General features: G+C 40.9%; 1 protein-coding gene across 1 annotated transcript; it reads right to left on the reverse strand.

Annotated features, from left to right (window-relative positions):
* Positions 1 to 683: 683 nt before the first annotated feature.
* LOC140240027 (uncharacterized) lies at positions 684 to 24,743 on the reverse strand. Its single transcript, XM_072319839.1, has 22 exons — positions 24,674 to 24,743; positions 23,644 to 23,781; positions 22,739 to 22,873; positions 20,989 to 21,057; positions 19,416 to 19,661; positions 18,588 to 18,844; positions 17,818 to 17,979; positions 15,950 to 16,060; positions 15,449 to 15,590; positions 14,586 to 14,728; positions 11,814 to 11,983; positions 10,910 to 11,041; positions 10,211 to 10,359; positions 9,354 to 9,529; positions 7,981 to 8,214; positions 7,257 to 7,396; positions 6,054 to 6,272; positions 5,032 to 5,284; positions 4,047 to 4,213; positions 3,036 to 3,231; positions 1,972 to 2,130; positions 684 to 1,047 (listed from the first exon to the last, which is right to left on the reverse strand). Exons 1-22 carry the CDS (start codon positions 24,741 to 24,743, stop codon positions 706 to 708), a joined length of 3,810 nt encoding a protein of 1,269 aa, XP_072175940.1. The 3' UTR covers positions 684 to 705.
* Between the last annotated feature and the right edge of the window lie 209 nt (positions 24,744 to 24,952).

Consider the following 24,952-nt stretch of genomic DNA (forward strand, 5'->3'; position numbering starts at 1 on the left):
CACTACTCATCATCAAACGCATCACACTTTCAAAAATATTTACACATTCAAATTACTACTCTGAGATTGCTGAAGGAAACAGAAAATCAATGAAAGACAATTAGCGTAGGTAATTCATCAAAACTTGCCACTCAATCATAGAGTTGCAGTAAGAAAAAAACGTAGAATACATTTGATTGAAAGACTTAAAATTGGGATAGTACTGTACAGTGTGATCGTAGTCTGCACACACAGGACAGTGTTTGGTTGCTTTTTACTGCAGTCTGCCCACTGTACTTCAACCTTCATACAGTCCGAGTTGAATTTTGGGCTTATTTCTGAAGAAATGATAATTCAAAAATGCAGCAATCAATTCCTCTTCTTGAGTCAAGACATTTTTTTTTTTTTTTTTCGTAAAGCTGAAGCTGAAGTTGAAGTAGGCATGAGCATTCACATTCAAATATTGGATATTTTTTAATGAGATCATTTCCCCACCCCCCTTTTTTTTTTGAGAAGAGGAGGATATAGAAATTAAGCATGTGAGTTGAGGTACTTGATATAAATCTGAACTTGTTTTAGCTGTCTTCTTCCAGTTATTATCTAGGATATATACTTCTTATTCAACTTTAACTAACGGTATAGGAGTTGCTCAAACATCTCAATGGTTTGGAAAACATCATGTATCCTTGATGCCGATTCCTGCCCAATGTCGGCCGCCTGCGGGACTCACATCTGGTATTCATCACTACTGGCGGTAGACGCCGCGGCCAGATTGTGGGGCACCCCGAGAGATGCCTGCGAGGAAACCTGGAGCCGTGCGTTGCTACCGAGAGCAGCATCCCCCTTCCGGGCCATGCCCGGCGACGGAGTGCCCGGGATGTTGAGCAGATCCTGGGAGCCGATGCCGCCGACCGTCTTGGGGCGCATCCGCTCCAGCCCCGCCCGATTCAGGCCAAGGGCATTGATGCTCTCCACGGACCCCGCCCACTTCTCGAGACCGGTGGTCTGGTTCTGGAGGGCAGCCCTCAGGTCCTTGTCCAGACCGACCACACCCATCTCACCAAACACCTAGAGCAGGAAGAAAAGCAGGGAGAAATAGCATCATGCAGTGTATCCTCAAAATTTTTATAAAGCAACATACAGTACTATCAAATAGTGTCAAATTCTAACACATCATCATCATTTAGCAAAGACAGTAAGATCCATGAATGACCCTAGATAGCAAATATCAGTCTGTAATCTTCTAATTCTACACCTTGGGATGTGAAGCCTTGGACTCCAGTGAACAATATCATTGATAACATGATCACTATGGAGTGCAGATTTTGATATTACACTGATTCAGACCAGATATAACTATATATACATGGACATTGCATGAGAGCAGAAATGATATGACTTTCTTGCAAAAGAAAAAATTAGCATCATCCATTCCAAGATTACACAACTATGACAAAGTCTGCATATTTGTAAGCAAGAAATCAGGCCATCAAGTTTCAAAAAAACAAAACAAAACAAAACAAAACAGAAACTGTAATATGCACCAGGACATTCTGTGATCAACATCACACCTCTCCCCCACCCCCCCCCCCCCCCACTTTCCAACTACCCATTATCAGCTTACAATGCAGGATTCTTCTTGTGACTGTTATCCACTATAAGAATAATCACAAACTTTCATCGGTGGACAGACACAAGACAGTTGCATAGTCACAAATGAATATGAACAAACAAAGACACAAACAAACTAAAAGCTCACAAGGATACAGACTGCTTACAATCAAAATGCAAGCCAGAGTGGTATCGAAATTTGAAATACATAAATGTATTCCTTACTGGTATAACATCCTTCATGATGTATTCCATACACACTTTTTCACAGCAAGTCCGAACAGTCGGCATATTTTTGTTAGAACAAATTTGTCTAAACCAAGGTGGAGTCAAGCTCTTTCCTCCCTCGTCCACCTTCAATCAAGTCATGTGACTACTGACCTCAACGATGGATCCATCGGGTAGACGCAGGAAGTGTCTGAAGAGCTCCCGCAGACCGTCCAGGTGGATGGTGTGGAGGGAGACGTGGGTGGTGATCTCAAGGATGTTCTTCTCCTTCTCGCCGTCACCAGCGTTGTCCTCATCGTAGACGTCCTCTCCCTGATGAAAAAAAAAAAAAAAAAAAAAAGTCTCCACTTACTGCGAGAATATGGCAATGTCTTTCAAGAGTATTATATAAGACAGGGACGCCAACCTTGAAAACAGCATTGCAGTATTTTGATGGTGAAGCGAAGTATTGTTGGTGAAAAAACAGAAAATTTACTTTCCCTGTAAAACACACATGTGTGGGTAATTGGGGGAAAAGTGTTTTCCATGAAAGCTGCCATAATTTTTTATTTAAAAAAAAGCAGTACGAAATACTGCAAAAAAGTTAACAGTTGGCATCTTATCTATTAAAGAATATAATACGATACAATATAATACAATAGATATAACACAATTGCTGTTTAGTACACTCTTCCCAAACGGCTGTCTAAGAGCTCTTACTAACAAACAGAAATGAAACAAAAATGATATATACTAATAAAATACATTGTACCATTCTATCTCAGATTGTTTTATGCATACAAATATTTTTGCCTGATCATGGATTTAATGAACATACATGTAGCAACTCCTCTCTTTTGGCAGAAGAGCAATCTAGAAATACACTCTTCAGCCAAATTAACTAATTGGCAATGAACAAATGATTGTCAAAATAATGAATCTTGACAATAAAAGCTCAATGAATAATGTAAACTGGCTATATGCAAGCGTAGGCCTTAATAACTTAATAACAATTGGAGAAAAAATAATTTTGTTTGTCAATCTTCAGCCCTTGCATTTTAATATTCCTGACTTGAAAACCTACTACACGTCAAAAAAAAAAAAAAAAATGTTTTTTTCCCCAATCCTTAGGCCCTTTCATCAAAACAAGGCCACCCACAGTCCACGTTAAAGTGGACATCAAACAGACCAACAGAGAGAGAGACACCACTGCATGAAGGGGCCAGTGAGACACCCACCTCGTCCTCCTCCCAGATGTAGTCGTAGACTGCCACCTTGCGCCGCTCTCCTTCCTCACCCCGCCACTGCTCCGCCCGGTTGCAGATGTAGGCCAGCTCCTGGTTGCTGATCTCAAGGTCAAAGGGGATGAAGAAGTCAGCTTCGGCCGCGTGCAGCCGGTGGTAGATGTCCAGCATGCGACCATTGTTGTGCAGCCTTGCGAGAGAACGAGGCGGGGGAAGAAAAAATATCTTTAACTCGTTGAGGATGGGCTGACTTTGATACAAAAATATTTCCCATAGACACTTGCCCGAGTATACTTGGGACTCGTCCTCAACGGGTTCATACAGGAAAACCCCTAATACCAAAATAACTTGCAATATGGCACCACTTTTTAATGCGAAGTGGACCTGGCTAGCTCTCACAGGTAAGATAGAGGGTCAAAGATCACATGCATAGCAATGCTTACATAATAAGAAAGGCTGCAGAAAGCAACTGGTATTGCTTCTTGTGAGCTCATCAGGCGTTGCAAGAACAGAGAGGAAGACATGATTGCTGCCACCATCAGGGCACCAGTCCTGTTTTTATGAAAGTTGTCAGCCCCGACAAGCTGTCTGTCTCTGACAATTTCAGTAAATTCCTTGGTTTATGATTGGCTAGAAGCTTTTTCTGGTCACCGACTGTTACTATGGTGACTAGCAGAGACTGACAACTTGCCAGGGCTGACACCTTTCATGAAACAGAGCCCACGTTCTGATGAGGCACCCAGAGTGACTGACTGAATTTTGCTGGCCTGATTTTCCATGACTGTATCTTATCGCATACATGCATTCATACACACTACATTATAAATACACACATACATGTGTGTACATACATACATCTTGTACATGTACACGTCCGTCCAAACATACTATATGCATTAGAATCATAATTACATCCATGCACAGGAAAGGCAAACCTCAAGACAAAACACAGACATGAGATTCTCCCGAGTGGGGATAATGGCTGGCAGATTTTAGTCCACCCACCTGAGGAAGTACATGTAGAAGATGACACAGGTGAAGAAGGAGAGGAAGAGGATGATGGGAACCGTCAGGAGGATGCCCATCAACCCGTTGTCATGGATACGGTAGAAGTGGTAGTAGAGTTTGGCCGCGTCCGCTATTGGGACCTCGCTGTCCGCGTTGGAGTAGCGCTGCTCAGGACAAAGGTAAGCATCATATATAAACTTAAACCAACGTGAATAGCTTAAAGTTTTTGGTAATCTCAACCACCTTCTTACACTTTGTCGATGGTCATCTCGATTATTTGCGGTCTTCATTTCAGTGTGAAAAGTAAGATATTTCTGATAATCTTCTTCACATTTATGTACCAACACTAACTCATGACAGAAATCATTTCAAAAGCAGAGTAGCTCTAAATAATGGGAGCATTCTTTATGTTCACATCTTGCATCAGAAGTATAGTTTTCATTCAAATTTTACATTCAGGGAGAGCCCTGCAGCATGGACAGACAAAATGTTTGATTGATAATGCTACTAATTCATTAATTTCTCTGATTGTTGGTGAACACAATCTTCCTCTAACAGGTAAGGTTAGACAGGCAAATTAGCAAATTGGCAAGCATACAATTTCACACCATCTGATATCATCCCGGATGACCAGGATTGCATACATGGTTGCAAAGCTTTGCAAAAAGAATGTTATTTGTGAATTCAATGCATCTTCTAGAAGTACATTTACAAAACATTGTAAAGGCATTATGCCAAAGGGTTAGCTATAGTCATCTACCCATATTATGCAGAGGGAGTTTATGACATCAAAGATAACATCACTCAACAAAGATGATTTTCTACTCAATTTTGAACTTCATTTGGTATTCTGCAGGCAGATCAACAAGTAAAAAAGGAAAAAGGAGACTCCCACGTCCAAGTTTTAATACAACATCAGAAGCATACAGGTATCTGTTCGTTTGTGTATTGTTGCTTTTTAATCTGGAGAGAAATGACTTACACCCAGGGGTGCATCGATGATGGCAATCAGGTAGGGGTCGAGCAGGGTCATGATGGCATAGACGATGACAAACTTGCAGAAGAGGTCGGGGAAGTTGCCCACCAGACGCTGGAAGAGCCAGCAGATGAAGACGAGGAGGCTGAGCACCACCACGTTGGTCAGCGGGCCAAGGATCACCACGGCGACCTCCTCGTTGGTCTGCAGCAGCGACGCCTGGTAGTTCAGCGAGACAGTGTAGGATAGGAACTGGAACCTGGGATGGACAGAGTGCACATGTACTGTAATTGTAATAATCCATCTTGTGGTCACTTTGACCTTGCTCTTAATTGGTTCGACGAAACTGCGTTGACAAAATGGGTTTTAAAGCAATGTGAGTAAATGAACCCCACTGACCTTTTTTTTTCAAGTATTTCACAAAAAAGATATTTTGATCAGTACTGAGCATTGCATCAATGATGCCTGTTCAATGAAAAGATGTAACTGATATTACAGAGTTTCAAGAGTACATTTTGGCACTTCTACTGTAAATAATAAAACGATTCTTTTGCCCCATGTTTATGAATAGGTACCACACCATAATAATCATCATCATCATCATCATCATGTCATTGTCGTCATTGCCATTGACATCTACGCTAGTGTCAATGTTAGCATCAGCATTACTATTACTGCTCCAACCACAATAATGTCTACCAATCTCAATATACATATTATCATCATCATCATCATCATCATCCTCATCACCACCACCATCATCATCATCATCATCATCATCATCATCATCACCATCATCATCATTACCAATACTCCTAACATCATATCTATTATTCTCATATCAATATCATCACTGTCACTCTTTTTATAGTTGTTACGTTTTGCCTCATGAGATCACTATCAGTCTGACTTGAACAGTTATTATAATGTACATCAAGTGTACAATCTTCAAACACAGGCAATGTGGAACAGTCCCAGTATGATCACACTAAACAGTATTAATCCTCTAACCAAAAATAGGCACTCACTGGCTGATGGGGACTGAGATGATATTGAGGAAGGCCCATTGGCCCAGGTAGTGGAGGTACATCCTCATGAAGAACACCACGCAGAGGAGGAGGATGAGGGTCCAGAACTCTCGGGAGCGCCACTGGGAGAGACCCAGCTCGGCGAAGAGCTGCCGGCTGATGTACTGGACCTTCTCATGGCCCTTCCTCTGGGTGTGGCCCTTGGTGGAAAATGGCTCCCTGGGGTGCAAAACAAAATGGAAATAAGTTTCAGCAGTTCCGAATGACGGGATACAGGCAGCTCCCGTTATGACAAATTCCTCGGGACCAGCAGTTTTCTTTCATTACAGCCGAACAAGTTAAGTATGTAAAGATATGTAGATGAAATTTTGGCACATAAATTTTTGCTCTGCTGTAACAAAGTTTCATTATTACTGTGTTCATTATAAGAGGAGTGCACTTTATCACATTATTTTTGTTGCTGATGTTGTTATTGATGCTTTTGTCTTCACGAGGTTGCTTTTACTATTGTGCGGCTGTTGCTGTTCCTTAACGAAATAAAGAAAGCAAGGACAACTTTAATATTCAGAATTTCATAATGATGCATGGACAGAATCAGGAAGAGAGAGAGAGAGAGAGAATGCAATGAAACAGAGGAACAGAAAAACTGACAATCACATGAAAAGTTGAGGGAATAAAGGCAGATATACAAGTAATGAAGGTGATATGATCAGATTCTATGCTTATCAGGAGACATATTGGGACAGCCTGACGTATTTACCACAGAGAGGGAGAAAGAGAAAGAGAAAGAGAAAGAAAAGCAACATAGAGCAAGACATACAAAATCAGAAATCGCATACATGTACCAGGGTTCGATGATAGCTTTTGTCTCTTGTGGTCTGTTTTGGATTTTGGTGACCCAAGATAAAAGGGAGCATAACAATCCATTTTCAAACATAGTTGCCTGATTGGGCCATCAAAAGATAACCTTTTTGGAAATTTGGTGGCCCGCCATCAATTTTTAGTGGCCCTGGACCACCAGGCCACCACTAAATTTGAGTGCAGCATGTACAGTAGTCTCCATGTAATTGGGTATCTTCTGACAGAGCATTTCTAACATGATAAAGTGGTACCCCATTATGTGGAAGCTACTGTACATGCAAACAAATAAAGGATATAATGAGAGATATGAGGAGACGGAGAGAGGAGGTTCTAATAACTCACTGGACTGCAAATCCATGAGTAGCCAACTCCTCCAGGTGCGTGAGCTTCTTGCGCTTCTTGCGCTGGTTCAGCAGCGTCGTCTTGGGGATCATGGTGTACAGGCGGCGTAGGTAGTCCGTCTGGGGTGGGTTCAGGTGTTGCTGCAAAACAAATAAGAGAAACCTTGTTTTGTGTGATCATTGCTACAACAGACTGGGGCAATGTTTCAGCAATTAGCTGCTCTTCTAACATAAGTAAATACACAAATTTCTATGAAACTGCATCAGTTCTGCCTCCTACAATTTCATTACTCATGGTGCAAATCACAACTTTTTCCATCATGAAGTACTAATATGAAATATTCCACATATACTTAATAACATGTGGTGATGATATACAACATGTGAACTCTCCAGAAGTAAGATAAAACTTTTCCATTGCTAACAATAAGAATGAGATGCAATTCACTTTTACAATATTTTACTGCCATCTTTCAACTACAATACCAAAAAAAAAAGAAAAAAGAAAAAAAAAAGAAAATGGAATGTCTCACATAAAAGTTTTGCAAAAAGCTATACTGAAGTAAATACATTTTGGATTTATAATGTACTTTGTAGCTAAATCAAATCAAAGCAGGTGGAAGAAAAAGTTAAGGATAAGATTTCTATCTGTAGTCCCACTCATCTACATACATGTATGTTACTGGCCTCCATTAGAGTACAAACTTGCTGACCCCACAACTCACCTTGTAGAAAAGACCCGGTTCTCCCTTCACAGCTCGGAACCCATCCTCCTTCTTCTTGATGTAGTCTTCGTCGTTGTCGTCAGACTCGGATTCGCTGTCCAGGTACGCCTTCTCGTACTTGCCCAGGAGTTTGCGGGATCCGACGGTGGTCGGAGGCGGCTCTCGCCCCTTGCTGCCACGGAAACGGACACCATCAACCTCCTCTGGTGTCTTTGTGGAGGCTTCACTTGCTGTCTGCAGAGCATACAGAGTAACACAGTCATGGAGATATTAGGAACATCCAATCAAGTAGGGGGGGGGGAGGGGGTCTATCATTTTGAAAAGTATGGCTACTGAACAGCCACACTCCAACCGGAAAATATACTTCACCAATTTGGTACAATGATGGAGAAAAGTTTAACACTATTAAAGGTATTAGCCCACATTTGTAAACCTGCAGCAATTGGTCTCATAGTTAGCATGGAGTTTGGGTATGATTGCAGTAACACCTGTGCAAAATTTTGTTCCAATTAGTCCATTACTTTCATAAAAATAAATGAAAATGCACCGTAATCCGTATGCATGCATATAACGCTCGCTAGCTCCGGTCCACGTACGTGTTACATGTACAATGTACGTAGCTATAGCCCGCGCTCGTAATTCGATTTTGGGTCGGGTTGACCCGGTTTGAAAATTGATTTTAAAACGATGATTTTCTCTCTTTTATCAAATGGTATAGACAAAAAGCGACAGGTGAGGTATGTTACTGTTATAACTTGTACTTGAAGTCATATTGGACCTGTTTTATGCAGTTTTGATTTTCGTGGGTTTGCAAATGTGGGCTAGTACCTTTAACGCTCCTTGTCATGAAGAGATGTTAAAAAAAAGAAAGAGCCTCTCTACTCACAATGCTTTAATGTAATACTGATGCTAAGCTTCTTATGAGGACAGAACATTGTATTAAAAGGATCTCACCCTTCTTAAAAAGAGGATGCATTTTCAGCTGTCAGGAGTGTTTGCAAGAAACAGGGAAAATCAAGAGAAAATAATCTTCATTTCACTGTAGACAAATGAATAGAGAAAAAGACAGGGAGACAAAACAGAAATTACTAGACGCAGCAATGACGCAGAAAGATAAGAACATGAATAGACGACAGATAGATAGACAGGTAGAAAGAGACAAAGATAAAGAGATATGTACAAATGCGAATAGTTAGGCAGACAAACAGACCGGGACAGAAAGTTAGACAAACAGTCAAATGGACACACATGGACAAAAACAGAGAGAAAACTAGATTTTCACAGAGACAAAGATGTGTTTATCATGAGACAAAGAGAGGAAAGAGAAAGATAGAGACCTGATTACAGGTGGAGAGATTTAAACCAGATCCTACCTGCTTGAGGCTGTCCACATCATCGTCGTCATTCTTGACGCTGGCCTGACTGCTGCTCGTCCCTGCCTTGATGCTACCCGTACTGCTGGTCCCGCCCAGAACGGTCCCCTCCCCGGAATCGCTGCCCAGTCCAAAGCTGACCTTTGACCCCTTGATATCGGCAGACTGGTTGTCTCCTGTTGAGAGCAAAGTGAATTTGGTTATGTACAAAGTTATTTCCAATGAAGGCACTGAGAACATCATTTATTTCTAGTCAAATGAATACATTTCATAGGGTATCTGCTAGCACGGCAGGAAAGAATGTAAAAGGCTGGAACTGACTATCAAGAAGATATGCAGTAAAAACCACAGACGGGACACGGTGATACAATATGCACAGTAGTTTAGAAATAAACACCATTTCATATCCCATTAATCACAATGCCCAAACATCAAAATTATTGACGAGTTTTTGCAGGAAAAAAGTGTAAACTACAGTATTATGCCCTCGGGAAAAAGATGGTGGAAATTGACAGGATTATCACACACGTCATCATCACTGACACCAAACAAAAGGTGTATCCTACACCAGACTTTGAGAAGCAGCAACTGATAACTTCACTTCTTGCTCTCGAGTGCCATGTTTCCCTTGAAACTCCTGACGCTTTCACCATGTGGCCTCCCTCAACGAAGCATGCCTACATTAATTTGCATGAATTTTATACACATTCACAACAACAGTAATGTCATCAATCAGCTAGAGCTTGAACAAGAATCATTAGAAACTTCCTAGAGACCACCGAACACGAAGAACGCAAAACGGTCCACACTTTGCCCTTTCCCTCGATCCCTCTTCAGATTCAAGCAGCCACTTTTACCGTTTGCCGAGGCCATGTCTGCCTGGGATCCTTGGATCGGTTCCTCCCCGTCGATGGCCTCCTCCGCCCCCTTGGTGCGGTCCGGGAAGCCCATCAGGTTGGAGGAGAACTGCAGCTCCACCTCGTACTCCTTCTGGCCAGCCATGTACCTGGATACGAGAGAAAAAGAGGAGATCACTACGTTACCATGTATGAGGGAACACATGATTTCTCATGGACTGGCTCACTGGACTGTACATTTGTACCATCTTTTTGACGAACTCACAGAAGCAGAATGCAAAAAGAGGGAGAGGACAGTGCTCTGAAATTCAATGAGAGGAAAGCAGTACACTATTTTTATAAAGGAAGGATGGCTGGAATTTCTTTTGGGCCAATTGGAGAGATACTGATCTCACAATGACAATGAGTTGTTTCCAAAGCTCTCTGTAATATCTCAATTACTTATGGATGTTTTACATGTATGTATGTACACAGCACATACATGCAGGATGGTCTTGATAAAAATGTAACTCCAAGGATTTCAAAAGAAAGAAAGGAAGGTTTCGCAGTAATTCATAATTTTATGAGACTATGAAAATTTTGCTATTCAGATTGAGATGAAATGCATTGAGGAAGTATTTTTCAAGAGGTTGATAAACTTTCCCGTTTTTATTTGTCTAGTCAATGTCATCATAACCACAGTAACGGCATGCATCTCACCTTGGAAGCCTCACGATCTCAAAATAGACGTTGCAGAGCCAGTGATCAAGGTCGGACGCCATCAGCTTTTCGATCGACTCGTGGAGTTCGATCCGAGTGTCCATCTCTCCCCTCAGCATGGGAGCCTTGTACCTAGACACAAGATACAAGCAGGAAAACAGGACTCTGTTACCTCTTGAAAGTAGGAGGTGAGCTGGCTTGGTCCGCACCGAGTGTACACTTTATGATCAAGAGGGTTTTGACCCCAACAAATATACTTAAGCCCAGTGAGACAAGCTGAGCCTATGATGCACCCGATCTTGCCACCCACTGTGAAAGGAGGCAAAAACACACAGTTTCTTGGATAGGGCATAAAATGGATGTCCGATTAGTGTGAGTGTCATCACAACTCATGCACACAGACAATCCTATGGTACTTTACTTTTCGCACAGAGCACGGTGCTAAAAAAGCAAACAGATTGGTTCTATTGACACCATGAAAAACAAGCAAATAACACAAGCCCCCTGCTTTCAAAGAGCATATGTATCAACCTTCACAGATTTTTAAGGCGACAACATATCAAAATACATGATTACACACAGCAAACTGCTAAAATTACCGTATACGCTAAATATTTCGCAAGATTTTTATTTTTGTGAATTTTGCTAGTCAGGTGCTATTCCCGAAATTAAAGATACACAAAAATATTGACTCTGAGCCCGATGTTAATGTGATGTACACGCGTACACTTCTCCGTTCCGTACAGGACTCCACAATCGTGAATTTAACCACTCGCGAAATCATCGGGAATTCCCGATTTGCGAAAATCAATTAGACTCGCGAAATATATGGAATATACAGTAAATGCATACAATGTAAAGTTCAGAAGAGTGCAATGATCTCTCTGATTTACGTTCCACTTACTTTCCTTGGAGCACCTCGAACTGACCGTCGCAGATGGGGAAGACACCCCAGGCCACCACCTTGTCCACTGGCAGGAGGGTGCCCCTCAGCAGGAACAGCTCAAAGACCAGCACCATGCCTGGACGGATGTCCGGCTTGGATGGACACACTGTGAAGAGGCTCTGGTCAATCTACACAGAACGGTCAAAGCACATAAAAAGCAACATTATAAAAATGATTTATAAGGGTTTTAGTTGAGATTTAGAGCAACCCGACCTTCATACTATTACAGGTTTGTACATCATATTTTTTTTGCCTACACACAATATCAATTAACCCATTGCGGATGAGCTGATTTTTCTGTCGCACACAATTCCCATAGACACCTGCCCAAGTATACCCAGGCTAGTCTTCAACAGTTGAACGTTGACATTGATAGTATGTGTGCCTCTTCCCCCCCCCCCAAAAAAAAAACAAACAAACAAACAAACCCACCAACAACAACAAACAAAAATGATTAGCCAACTGATTGAAGACGGAACAATTCAACAACTGATATGGGCAGTTCTTTCCTAGCTTAAGGGCCCTCTTGTTATATATATAGGACAAACCTTTTGTTGTTTGTCTACACATCAGTCGCTGAAAGGTTGGATTCCTGGAATTACTTCTTTTTACCAGTATGCACTGGTGAGATTGATAAATATCATTCACTGACACTGTATTAGATGAAAATTTCATCCCAGGGTTCCCTGTGTGAGAAAGTCAAAAGTACAGCATTCTACACAGCAGTCATCGCTGTACTAAGCCTAATTGTGTCAAGAGATTTAGAAATCTTCATCATGAAAAAAAAAGCAACAACAATCAACAGCTAGGACCAATGTATATCCTAAATATACAAAATCATATTAGAAATGAATATTTTTTTTTTTTTTTTTCAAAGTAGAATTCTCTTGGTAAACAGTTAATATGAAACATGAGATGCTAATAACAATAATTCACACTTCTCATCTGGCAATTATCACAAAAAGATTCTGTATGCACTTGAATATATCTGGAGAATGAAAGAGAGGAAAGCAGATTTAAAACAGACTTGAAACTAGATATATCGCTACGGCGACTGATATGCCTCCGCCATAATGCATGGTTCTCCTAATAGGTCTATAGTACAATGTCTTGACAATGTGTGATGACAGTTTCACACAATTGGCAAAATATTAAAATGACAGGTTTGCCACAAATGTGCTGAATGTTCACTTTCCTAGAACTAGGTTCAATTGGATGAATGATTTAAATGTCAGAGTGCAGGTATTTGGGGAACTGATGATTTTTACTTGACCTTTGACCCTTTTATAAGTTTATGCATTGAGTAATTTTCAAGGTATTGAGAAAAAGTATAATTTCAGTATTAAATGGGAAAATAGCATTATCTAAACCTGGCCTTTGACCTTTGACCTCACAGTTCCAAAGAGAATCACTGTTAGGTTGAACATGCATAAATATGTAAGTTTCATGATGATATCTTGAGTTACTTTTGAGATATGGAGGAAAAAGTGCAATTCAGCACTTTCACTTGACCTTTGACCATTTGACCTTTGACCTTTTGGCAAAGAAACTTCCCACAGAATATATATTGGGTAATACATGCATACATCAGGTTAAAAAACAAAAACAAAAACCTTCAGGCATTGCATAAATATAAGGAAAGTAGTGATATTTTGAGGAGTTGACCTTGACCTTTGACCCCCTGACCTTTGAACCATGACCCCCAACTTCCCTAGATAATCACTGCCCATTGGAACAAGCATATATACTAAGTTCCATGAAGATACCTTGAACCATTTGCGAGATATGGAGAAAAACATGAATTTTCAACCTTTTTTTTTTCACAAAATAACCTGTGACCTTTGACTTTTGACCCCGTGACCCTAAAATCCAAACAAAGTATTATCCCCCCAGGATATACCCTCAGATCAAGTTTGATGTAAAACCACCACACGGTTCTTGAGATATCGACAAAAACAAAACGGGAGGGACGGACGACCCGAAAACATAATGCCTCCGGCCACTTCGTTGGCGGAGGCATAAAAACATGAAATTTCAATTTTTTTTTTTCACAAAATAACCTGTGACCTTTGACCTTTGACCCTGTGACCCTAAAATCCACACAAAGTATTATCCCCCAAGGATATACCCTCATACCAAGTTTGATGTAAAACCACCACACGATTCTTGAGATATCGACAAAAACAAAACGGGACGGACGGACGTACGTACGTACGGATGGACGGACGGACGACCCGAAAACATAATTTTTTCAATTTTTTCAATTTCAATTTTCAATTTATTTTCGTATTTCTCGATGGAAAATACATGGTATATAACAAAATATAATACAGAATGTCCAGCTTGGATATATACATGACGAAATAGGAATACAAAAGTAATACATAACGGTCGATGTGTCATTTTCAATCAAAGTAAAGGATGCAAAGAGAAATACGATGGAACCTACTAAAAAGCAAAGCTTGTTGAGTGTAGGTCCCAACAAAAGCCTAGTAAGGGGAACAGGATGAGGAGCACGGGTACAATTAAGACCAAAAGTAAGGATAAATAAAAGAGAATGACTATTACTCGAGGCTCAGAAGATTCTTCTCACATGTATTTATGTGTGTGATAAAATGAGAACAAGTAACCACATGCTGCACACTATAGCAGTTGCTCTAAAAGCAATTTTATAATGCCTCCTGCCACTTCGTTGCGGAGGCATAACAAGAATAAAAAACCTCAACTTACCGTCATCTCAACATTGTAGAAGTGACCATCATGGTTGAGGGGAAGCGTAGCTCCACCCCACTCTTGACCACGCAGGTTTGACCAGCGGAGGACGTGTCCACCAAGTCTGTCATAGAGGGCAGTCATCAGCACAAAGCGGCCAGCTGTATTGGTTTGAGATCAGAAAATGTATGTATATGTCTGTCTGTACAGCGTATGTATCATTTTGCTCATTCACACCATGAAATCTGCTTGTGAATGTACTGGCGTATGGCATGGACTTTGAACTGTTCAATGAACAGTCAAGCCCACACATAAAAACAATATTCTTGTTTACCAATATGTATTTGTCAAAGTGAGAATGTAGTTTTTAATGAACTTGAACCTTCATTGCGAGCTATTATGTTGAAGCTGAGAATGCACAAGAACATTGATTTGATGTGAATATCATTACAATGTATGATTACGATGATGATGACGACAATGATGATGGTGATGATGATGATACTGATGATGATACTGGTGATGGTGGTGATGAAGATTATGATGTTCATCATGATGAAGATGATGATGATGATGATGACGATGATGACAATGATGACGATGATACTGATGATAATACTGGTGATGGTGGTGATGGTGGTGATGAAGATTATGTTTGTCATGATGAAGATGATGATGATGGTCGTGATGATAATACTGATGATGATACTGGTGATGGTAGTGATTAAGATTATGATGTTTGTCATGATGAACATGATGAAGATGACGATGATGATGATGATGATAGAGATGATAAAGATGGTGATGGTGATGATGATGATGGTGATGACGATGATGATGATGATGATGATATTGATTTAAAATAGATCCAATGTACTGACCTGGTAGCTTGTCCTTGACTCCCCGGAGACACTTGAGCTTGATCTGGATCGGCTGAGGGGCCCTGTTCCAGTCAACCTTCCAGCGGCGACCTTTTGATCCGCCATACTGGCCGTCGGCCATCATGAGGTCACCAAACATGGTCTGAAACAATCAATGTCAAGCACACAAAACGGTCACAGCAAAGAAACTCAAACAAACAAACTTGTAAACAAACATGACAAGAGATTGATCAGAGCAAGAAGCATTTCAGGAAGACATGCAACATATTATCGTGAGCATCCTCTGTAATTTAAGGGGCGATGTAACAAATATTCCCCAAAGCCTACATCTATTCATGGTGAATAGGCTGTGAAACAATTCTATTCAAATGCTTTATCACTAGAACAATTACTGGTTAAATACCTGATTTCTTTGTATCCCTCACTTGGATAGAGTGAATAAATCTGATGGTCAGAATGAAGAAGACAGTTGATGGTCAATTGAAGCCTCACTGGTCTTACCTTGACCTCTCCCTTGCGGATCTCCAGGGATCTCTTCAGGAGGTTCTCCGCCTTCTTGAAACTCTTGTGGAGTTGATCCTGCAGAAGACGTTCTCTTTGGAGGCTCAGCTCCTAAAGTAAAGCAACAAAGAAGTTAGAAGTGTGAGGTTTATGTCAGCTATATGATATGCAGATATTTTGCTTTGCTGCTACGTCATACCCTGGTAACATTCTATAAAATAAAATCTAAAACATAGGGCAATGAGTGATATGATGCAAGTATAGGCAAACATAACTCTAACTTCTTAACCCTAAAAAGACTGGGCTATTTTGGTAGCTCGAAAGACTAGGGGGGCCTCCCCCCTTAAGATCTCTGCCGTGGATTGCGCGATTGCCGCGGAAATTTGCACAACGGTAGTGTGCGATGTAATCTACAAGATTGTATATTTAAATTTTCCAAAATAGTCTTCTTTTACAGTTCGACCTCGATTATCCAGCCATGTCGGGACTGGCGCTCATCCGGATAAGAGAATTGGCCGGATATGGGAGACACAATGTTAATGTATATAGCTGCCGTCCAAGCTGCCGTCCCAGTGCACTGGCAGCTAGGCAGGTAGCGTATACCCCGCATCAGTGGTGTAATCTATGCTAGCCTGCGCAAAATTGTAGTCCCTTACTTTTACGATGATAATGTTGTGTGAATTTATGTTGGTTCTGTCGGGAATGTTGTAGGTAAATCGTGTGAGTTTTGTAGAAATTTTAATTGAGTTTAAAGTCACTGTTTTTTCTCAAATTTTGGATGAAAAATAAAAGTCCTTCACTGCGTGAACGCGTCCGGATAATAGAGATTTCTGGATAAAAGGAGGCCGGATAATCGAGGTCGAACTGTATTTCATTTTGATTAATTATGCTCATTTATGCGAGAAATCAGACTCTTTGATCTAAATCAGTAAATAAAGCTCCAAAAGTGCTCATTTTTGGTCTAATTATTCTTTGAGGCATTCTTCGCAAATGTACTTGAAAAAAAATTTGGTATCAAAATCAATTTCTTATTCATTTTATTGTTTTATGAACTTCTTATGTATACATTTCTCTGTTTTTTCGACCTTTTGTTTTTGCTTTTTATAAAAAATAAAATTTGTGGCAGACACTTTTTGAAGCATACATAATACTACTAAAACAAATTAATTTCAACCATTGAGAGTAAAAATAAGCATATTTATATGAACCATGTGAAAAAACTCAATTTGCATTGACTTTGTACACAAAATCACATTTTTGAGCCATTTTTGGTCTCACGTGCATGTACAAAAAGTTATGTAACTTCAGAACCGTACCCCCGGGCGTCACAAATTTGGCGTCAAAATGTGCGGGAAACTCGAAAGAAAAAAGTCATAGAGCATCGAGGCGAGAGCATTGCGTGTTGCAGAGTAATCGCGCGAAATGTCGAGGGGGGGGCCTTTTAGGCCCCCCCAGTCTTTTTAGGGTTAATGCAGCAGTTTCATATTTTGTTCTCTTTTAAATTACTTGTTCCATCAATACACTATTTGTCATAATATTGTCTGGGCACAGAAAAACAGCTGCTATTAAAACACATTTATAAAATGCTTGAATGGTGTAGTACAGAGCAGTTTTGGAACATAATGATTATCCTACTGATGTAAACCAAACTGTGTCAAACTTGCATAAAATATGATCTTTATTCGTACATCAAATCATTTACGGTATGTAAATTCAAGTATCATTGCATTATGGAAAGCATTGGTCTAGCTCTGGTTTTCACCCATTGTGAAAGTTTGAAGCGGTTTATTTTCTCTAAATCTGGTATTCATGCTTAGGTAAGGAAACTGCATTAGTGCCAGTAGGAGAAGTATTTCAGCTGGTCTTACCTCTCTCTTGGCCAGCTCCTTGCGCTTCTCCTTCATGACGTCGGTCACGTGACGCTTTGCCTTCTCCTCCTTGAAGAGGATGTCCTCCTGACGTTTCCGTGCCAACTGGGCCTCCTGCTGCTGGTAGGCGATGTGCTCGTCTCGCAGTCTGCGCTCCTCTTCCTGAAGGAAACAACAGATGAAGTGTGTCAAGATTCATCTAACCAGCACACAACTTCAATATTGTAAAAAGCAAGATATTTTCGCTGCATAAAGTTTTTGCAAATTGGAGGCGCCAGAGTTTTTTGCGGTATGAAATATTTGTGAATTGCCACTGGCATTCAAGCCATAAAGTGTAGACAAGAACTTTTGCACGCATTTTAATTTTACAAATATTAGCCCTTGCAAAACTCCCAAAATTAGAATGTGCCCGAACATTTCTGGATTTACAGTTGTACTCATTTTGCAAACACTGGACAAAAAACAAACAAACTGAGAATTATCTGACGACATTCACATTTATCTACATCTACGGCTGCACAGACATGGAATCTTAAAATCATGGCTCCAAGAAAGTGTGAAAACACTTGTTTACAGTGCATTAGCAGGCAATACCTTTTAACTCACAGCTGCCGGTTAAGAGAGTTTTCTTAACCTATCATTTCTAAGATCAAGTTCTTTGTCACCTTCTTTGTTATATGAAAAGCAAAATGAATGGGGATTTGCATATTTCCCCTTTGAAAACACTAACAATAAGTAAATCCTTGGCATTGATATTAACCCCTGCTCACCTGAACTTCTTCCAGCGAGATGTTGCCGATCATGAGCACGTCATCGCGGATGTTGTCCTCGAAGCGGTCTATGTACGGGTCAATGGGCTCCTCCTCCATCTCCTGGCGGAGGTGGGAGATCTGGCGGTAGCTGGGCTCGTGCTCCGGCCGGTTGAAGAGGGTGGGCGGCTCCCGCTCCGTGTGGAGCTCCGAGTCACCTTCCTCCAGAGTGCCCATCAGGTTCTCCAGGTTGGGCAGGTCCTCGTTGCTGGGGGGCACTGTAATTGTTTGTGTGGGGGATAAGGCAGGGGGTTAGGAGAGGATTTGACGGATACTGAAAGTGTGAAAGACCTGCATTCATATTATTGTATTGTTCTGCACATCATGACACGAATGCACAATGATTCAACATTGGAAATTTTCATGCAAGAAATTTTTAATCCCGATGGAATCCCATTTTCTTTGCTCATTTTTCCACAAGCAATTTTTTGCTAAAATAAATTGCACATGCTTTTGATTTTGCAAGATCAAAGAGATAAAACATTATACATAATACAAGAAAGATACATACATGTATTACTATAATCATATTGACCGTATTGTTTGTATTCCTCTAATTTTCTCTCCACTCTTAAATCTATAGCTCAGCTCTAAATAGAAAATACTTCTTTTATTGGAATGAGTCCTCCTAAAGAAAAATTCACTCACAAAGTATAATGCAGGTCAGTCTCGACTGATAACCAAGAATACAAATATCATGCTCCTGCAGCCACAATCAATCTTAAACAAAAAATGTCTACCACGGATAAGAATGCTATGGGAGCTTGATGAAAATCTGACAATACTCACAGTAGTTGTACTCATCGTCGGACTCGACCTCGATGCCAAAGTCCTTGGGATCCGCGTTGTCATACTCATCCCCCATGATGGTAGTGGTGGTGGTGGTGGTGACACGAACGTTTTCCCCCTCATCCAGCTTCACTACCATCTCCTCGGCAGCGTCATCGTCGTCCACATCTTTCCCTTCTTCAGCATCCTTGTTTGAAGCGGTCCCCCCATCACCACCTTTGTCGCCATCTTCAGTAATATCAAGGCCTAAAAAGAAATCCACACATTAAAGATACAGAACAAAGAATGATTAAACATCATATTCTAAGAAAATCCTGACATCTAATTGGCTGATTTTGGAGAACATATGTGACCCGCTACAACAAAAGGATCCGAAAGTCGGGGGAGGACAATTTTCTGAAAATGGCATGACATAATTCCCGTACTCTTGTACTTTAATTTCATATATGTAACAACTCATGAAAGTACTCAGTTGCGGAGATATCGATGATTTTATTTGCGCATGTCAAGTGGTTGAGGAAATCAGAGTTTCGAGAAAAAAGCCTTCAAAGTTTTCCTTCCGATGCTATCATGATCAAGGGGAGGCGAGACAGTTTTCACCGCTTGACAATAGAAGGTATGCTCTTAGCAACCTCCATGATGTTCATTCAAGCTTAGCGCCAGCGGTCTACGCACAACCAATCAGTAATCAGAATGCCACGCACTGACCAATGAGATCACTCCCTCGTTGCTAGGGGCGGAGTCTAGCTGCGGCGCTAAACCGAAATCTTCGGACACGTTTCTGTTACGTTGAAAGTCAGAAAATCAAGGCCCAGAAAAACTCTGACTTCTTGCCTTTCCTTTGATCGTTTAACTTCGAAATTTTGGCAGATGATAGACAAAACATTAGACTACAAAATTATGCCAAAAACAGAAATCCCATAGTTTTGACCAATTTTGATGTGACTTCAAACTTGTTTTTCTCCGCTCAGCCGTCAGCGACTTTAGGATCCTTTTGTTGTAGTGGGTCACATATGAAACACATTTTGCTCACTGGGCATACTTCTATATAAGACAGATGATCTTCATTTTCAGTCAACACACTCAATTTCTGAGACAATCCAAAAACATTACATTTATGTAGAATTTTTACATTTTCACACATTATCAGTGTAGCCTATTTGTACAAGGGGGAAAAAAAACAAACAATGGCAAAAAAGGTACGGAAGTCTGATAAAATTACTGATTTGTAAATGAAAGAAAAGGTGTTCCAGTGATGGCTGATTCTACAGGTTTATGAGGATCACACAAACAATCCTCAGACAGCAGTTAAAATTATATTGATACAATATCATTCTGAATTCATAGTGCCAGCCATCTGACTAAGTATGGCTATACAATCAACAGTCCTATAGTCGGGAGGCTAATTACTATAGTAGACGACTACATGTAAATTACATCTACCATTTTTCCACTGAGCTGAATAGCTAAGTATCTTTTCAGTATAAAACATGTAGGCATTGGAAATCAGTGACATTGCATATATAAAGAACTACGTTGTGCTCTTGCACTGATTCCGGTCTGAAGTGATTACCTTTCTCCATGGCTTCCACATATGCCTCGGGCTCAAACTGGGATGGGACCTCTTCAATCCTTTCGGGGTCTGCAATAGAGATAGTCAATCACTCAGGTGAACGCATGAGTTTACCTTAAAAGGCCATCGAACATTAAAGCAACTTTGTCATGATTCCGTATCAGGGCAATTACCCCCCGAGGGCAATTACCCTCTGACTAAATACTGGTTAGTGGAAAGGTTAGAGTAAAGATTAGGGTTAGGGTTAGGAGTTTGGGTTAGGATTAGGTTCAGGATTAGGATTAGGAATAGGGCCAGGGGAAGGGTTTGGGGTAATTGCTAAGGGGTAATTGCCCTAGACCTCATGGTTCACCATTGGTAAGACTTTAGTCCTGAAGCATGATGCTACCAGCCTTGCCATTTTCCAGTAGTACACTTGGATTGCAATGCCAGTCATAGAGGTTTGACATGTCAAATTTGCATGACCAATCACAGACTTGCGGCCAATCATGTTCCAGAGTAAATACTGACGCGAGTCTAGTCATAAGCCTAGCTGTGTAGTCTGATTGCATCATGTGCATTGTCGAGTGGTAAGACTGGTCGTTACCTCCAAGGTCAGATCATGTCGTGTGCCTTGAGCTTAGAGTCATTTTTTGAACCTTTCAAAATCTATGTACATCCATGTAAATTTGACTGCAAACTATGGCAGAATTGTCGCAAAAAAAAAAGGTTAAAAAGTTGTCAATAATGATGATTTAATGCATTTTACCATTGCAAAGTTAATCGAATCGGTACAAACAAATAGCACAGAGCTGGTACCGTACATTAGCCCGACCAGACGCTGTTACGCTATGCGAAAACAGCGTCTGACGTGCGCGGCATGCAGCCTCGAAGTGAGGAACCTCAACACAACTACAAAACTTAGGAAAATGTATACTTTTCTCCTTTAAACAGAATACTTTACTCACGTTAAATGCATGTTTCTATTACAGAAGAATAGTCCGCCACACTGGGTCCATGGAGACCACTTGCGATAAGTCCGTGGAACAAATAAAATTACACTTTCTGGCGCAATTCCTGACCGTCGGGCTTCGTCGTTGCAGGATTCAAAATGGCGCCTTGACTTATGCACATGCGTGACTGGATGTGCTCCAGGGCGAGCGCGTGTGCGTTGAAAGTGTCGAACAAACATTGGCGTCTGCTACACAATGGAGCTCAATGCTCGTCGTCCGACCAGACGCCAGCCGCCGCCAAGCCCAGTACAGTTTATAGCTGTATACTAGTAACCGTGCGTACGCTGCTTGAGTGTAACAGCACGGTCGACAGCGCGACCTTTTGAAAGGGCATTCACATCACGTGACCACCCGATATCTAAACTTGGCCTGGCGTGAAAGATTGTGTATGGTGTGGACATGCTGGATATGATGATCAACTTCGGTAAGTTTCATTTTGTACATTTGAATACTGATAGCATCAGATGTAGAGTAAATATTGAAGAGTATACTCGATGGGTTTGAGGTGACAAAAATGAACGTAAGTATCAAAAGTCAAAGCTATCGTGATACGATTACGTCGCTCTCCTAGTGGTTGGTGGTCGCGCGCGTACAGCCCTGTCGCGACGTACCATGTACAGCGACTGGGCTGTGTATAGTTAACCGTACATGAGACATAGCAACCCCTTAGGTTTCATGGCATATGAAAGAAATCAGTCTATATGTTGCATGTTACTATACTGGCTTCAACTGCGGAAACATGCTTAGCTCGATCTCACCTTCAGGTCTGGGTTCCTCTGCACCAGGCCCCTCCTGGGGGTCACCTGGGTTGGTCTTGGCACCCCCTTCCCCTGCCAGGGCCCGCCTCTTGGGTTGCTCTTGGGTCACTGCCTCAGCTTGCTCCTTGCCCTCTGCTGTAAGAAATTCATTCATTCACAATATTATAAGCAAATGCTCTTTCGTTCAAGGGTTTAACGATCACACATGAGCAAATGATGATGACGCACGAGACAAATAAAACTGTAGAATACATGCTCTTCCCACTCTGGATTTGAAGTCAAATATATAGGAACTGGAGAAAAGGTAGCAATGCAAGATTCACCTTACATGATAACCTTTGAGGAGCATTATCTAAATATTCTATGGAGTAATCATCCCTTTTTGCGACAGGGTGCCTATTAGTATTTGCGGCAGGGGTCGTTTCATTCGTTGATGAACGCAAGGCCCAATCAGGTGCAAGAGTACTCTCACTTCCCTTAACACTAAGTAGTGACTTTTGCTTTTGTTCTAAACTGGGACTATGCACACCTGGTGCTCTTTAGCTGTTCCAACCATGAATGAAACTGCTCCTGCCACAAATAGGCAACCAGTCACAAACAGGGATAATCACGCTAGTATCGATGGTAATGATCAACTTATCAAAAAATGCATACTGTAATGCCAGAATGTATTAATAATGTGCAGATACTAAGTACTAAATGCATACTATCACTATCAGTGGTTACATGGTGGCGGTCAACTACATGATGGAAAATAAACACATAAGGTTTCCATCTCTTTACACTGAGCATGAAAAATATGGACCCACCCCCCCTCCACAAACAAACAAGATTTCTCATCTACAAATGCACAATCAAAAGGGTAAGGGTATTTTGTGGACGACAGAAGTAAAGGATGACGATACCTGTCTCAGCGACATCCTTGGGGTCGTCTTGAAAACCACCATTATCAGCACCCTTCAGGTCTGCCTCTGACCTGGTCGCAGAGGAGGCTCGCAGCTCCGAAGTAGACCCGACAGGATTGTCTTCCACCACAGGGATCTCTGTGACATTTAATGAAAATCAGTGATTAATATTGATGGCAAATTGGTAAGCAGTACGAATCAAGGTGATCTTTCTATAAAACTGGAAACTTCTTGTAGTCAAACAAAACTCATAATCTCCAAATGCATGTAAGTGATACAGACTCTAGAGATGCCACATCCAGTACTCAACAGGTGGATATAAAATTATCAATGTTGAAGATGATAATAACTATATTTATTATACCAAATTATGTCAATGATATCAACATTCAAGGTGAGTATCCAGCAATGCACACATGATAAGCAATATATACTGCATATTTCAAAAGCCTACATCAAAACAAAACAAAACAATTTAATAAAACATGACAATGTAAAAGCAGGCATGGATATTGGATCAATGTAGGCCTATAGATCAATCAGGAAAGATGTACAGTACGGCTTGTGTGTGGTATAAAACTTAAAGTGAGACTTAATGACACTCTCATACGTACACCTGTTGCTGTAATGTGCAATAATGTGTGTGGTTTTAAAATCAGTAATTTTTGCTACGGCTGTATCAAGTTTCAAAGAAAGGAAAACTGCAGTCTCTAACCGAGACTGCTACTTCTGTTCCCAAATTGGCAATCCAGTATATATTTTTGCCATGAGAAATTGCTCCCTGTCGATCTTCAATGATTTATGTTTGTATGTTGATTGGCATCATACACATAATCACTGAACATGTACACTTTGTAGAGGCACTTTAAATCAATTGTTCTGTTGGAAAATGTTATGGTTTCTGAACATAGTTTATAAAAAGCTTGTTGGAGAGGGATTGTACACGTATGAGGGAGAGACAGAGAAAGAGAGCCCCCGAGAGAAAGAAAAAGTGGGAGAAAGATCTCTGAGCACATGCTTCTGAACTTACCATCTTCTGGACCCACTTGTGGAAGTTGTCTCGCTTTCTTCTTTCCCTTTCCCTTCTTCTTTGGAGGCATCCTTGCAATTATTGCATCAAGTTCAGATCAGCTGTGGCAAATTCATTTTAAAAAAAATGCATTTTTAAACAGGGCAGGAATGAGGATCATACCACATGCAAAGACTATTGAACGACATCAAAGCCATTTGAACAAAGGTCTAGACGTGATAGATCTTTAATGCCACCACATGTAGTAAAATGCAGCAATAGGCCTAACGTTAACTAGTA

Source organism: Diadema setosum, chromosome 16 (genome assembly GCF_964275005.1).
Source record: "Diadema setosum chromosome 16, eeDiaSeto1, whole genome shotgun sequence".
In the NCBI taxonomy this organism is placed as follows: domain Eukaryota; kingdom Metazoa; phylum Echinodermata; class Echinoidea; order Diadematoida; family Diadematidae; genus Diadema; species Diadema setosum.

Coding starts and splice junctions, on each gene's coding strand:
- LOC140240027 (XM_072319839.1), bottom strand. CDS start 24,743: ATGCCTCCAAAGAAGAAGGGAAAGGGAAAGAAGAAAGCGAGACAACTT. Junction 19,662..20,988: donor TGTGGAAGCCATGGAGAAAG/GTAATCACTTCA, acceptor ATTTCTTTTTAG/GCCTTGATATTACTGAAGAT. Junction 6,273..7,256: donor ACTCATGGATTTGCAGTCCA/GTGAGTTATTAG, acceptor TTTGCACCCCAG/GGAGCCATTTTCCACCAAGG.